At 47.7% G+C, this 1,809-nt stretch overlaps 1 protein-coding gene across 1 annotated transcript; it reads left to right on the forward strand.

The window, feature by feature from the left end:
* The first annotated feature begins 185 nt into the window (after positions 1-185).
* Positions 186-674, forward strand: LOC119469412 (peptidyl-prolyl cis-trans isomerase A-like). Its single transcript, XM_037734645.1, has one exon. It carries the CDS (start codon positions 186-188, stop codon positions 672-674), a length of 489 nt encoding a protein of 162 aa, XP_037590573.1.
* Positions 675-1,809: the final 1,135 nt, after the last annotated feature.

Consider the following 1,809-nt stretch of genomic DNA (forward strand, 5'->3'; position numbering starts at 1 on the left):
CATCTTGTTTAACCCTCACAACAGCTTTGCCAAGTATTATCCCCCCACTTTATATTTAGGGAAGCAAGCTCAGAGGGGACTTACCCAGAGTCACTTACCCGGGGAATAATGAAGTCAGGATTTGCTCAATAAAAACAGGCTTTGCAGATGCCGCCACCGCCGCCGGGAGACCTGTACTATCAGCCATGGTCAGCCCCACCATGTTCTTTGACATTACCGTCGATGGTAAGCTGTTGGACTGTGTCTCCTTCGACCTGTTTGCAGACAAGTTTCCAAAGACAGCAGAAAACTTTCATGCTCTGAGCACTGGAGAGAAAAGATTTGGTTATAAGGGTTCCTGCTTTCACAGAATTATTCCAGGGTTTATGTGTCAGGGTGGTGACTTCACATGCCATAACGGCACTGGTGGCAAGTCCATCTATGGGGAGAAATTTGATGGTGAGAACTTCATCCTAAAGCACACAGGTCCTGGTATCTTGTTCATGGCAAATACTGGACCAGACACAAATTGTTCCCAGTTTTCCATCTGCACTGCCAAGACTGAGTGGTTGGATGGCAAGCATGTGGTCTCTGGCAAGGTGAAAGAAGGCGTGAATATTGTGGAGGCCATGGAGTGCTTTGGGTCCAGGAATGGCAAGACCAGCAGGAAGATCACCATTGCTGACTGTGGATAACTCTTAAAGTTTGACTTGTGTTTTAACCACCAGACCATTCCTTCTGTAGCTCAGGAGAGTGCCCTCCACCCCATTTGCTCACAGTATCCTAGAATCTTTGTGCTGTCCCTGCAGTTCCTTTTGGGTTCCATGTTTTTCTTGTTCCCTTCCATGCCTAGCTGGATTGGAGATCTGGGTTAAGTTTATGATTTTGAAGTAAAAACTAAATAACAACAAAAGTATTAAGCCACCTACTCCAAGGCAAGCCTCGTGCTGTGTACTGGCTGTGCAGTTGTGAATATCAGGTCATTGTCTTCAGTAACTTGCAACCATGAGGGTGAGTGTGACAGACAAGCAGGCAGTGATGGGACCGTGTGGTACCTCTTCTGATAGGGAAGAAACTAGTGCTGTGGGAGCACAGAGAAGGGGAACCCATCACAGACAGGAGCAGGAGGTGGGAAGTCAGCAAAAGCTTTCCAGAGAAGGTGATAACCTGTATGAATCTAGAGAAAGAGTACGAGTCAGCCCGGTGATGGAGATGGCCGATAAGCAATTCAGGCAGAGGGCATGGCATTGCAAAGGGCCAGAATTAAGTGAGAGCAACATGCTATGAGAAACTACTGAGAGTGGTTGAATGGCTGGTGTAGGCTGAAAGATGAGACTGAGGAGGAAGGTGGGAGTTGCCTCGTGAAGTCCCTGTGAGCCATGGGGAGGAGTTTAGACTTCATTCTCAGTGAAGAGGAGTCATGGGAGGGCTTTGAGCAGGGGAGTGATGATGTGATCCCATTGGCATTCTCTTGGGCTCAATCTGGCCACAAATTGTAAAGGACCAAGAGTGGAAGTGGCATATCACAGTGGGGGTGATGAGGATATCACAATGGCTTAGTCCAGAGTGGTAGAACCAGGGGAGATAAGTTCAAGGTTCACTTTTCAGGTAGAGTTGACAGTACTTCTCGATGGATTTCAGGAGAGGGAGGAGTCAGGTCATGTCTTTGGACTCCAGCGACCTCTCTGGCCACAAAGCTGCAGTTGAGGGCCTTCTGCAGTCAGCCTTGAGATCTGGAGCATTGGAACCTGCTGGAAAATTAATGTGTTTTTGCTTGCCATTGAACCAATAGGATAGGAGAGAGACAGATGGGAGAATGTGATTATTTGT

The sequence above is a fragment of the Cebus imitator genome, unplaced genomic scaffold, assembly GCF_001604975.1.
Source record: "Cebus imitator isolate Cc_AM_T3 unplaced genomic scaffold, Cebus_imitator-1.0 Scaffold648, whole genome shotgun sequence".
In the NCBI taxonomy this organism is placed as follows: Eukaryota; Metazoa; Chordata; class Mammalia; order Primates; family Cebidae; genus Cebus; species Cebus imitator.

Coding starts and splice junctions, on each gene's coding strand:
- LOC119469412 (XM_037734645.1), top strand. CDS start 186: ATGGTCAGCCCCACCATGTTCTTTGACATTACCGTCGATGGTAAGCTG.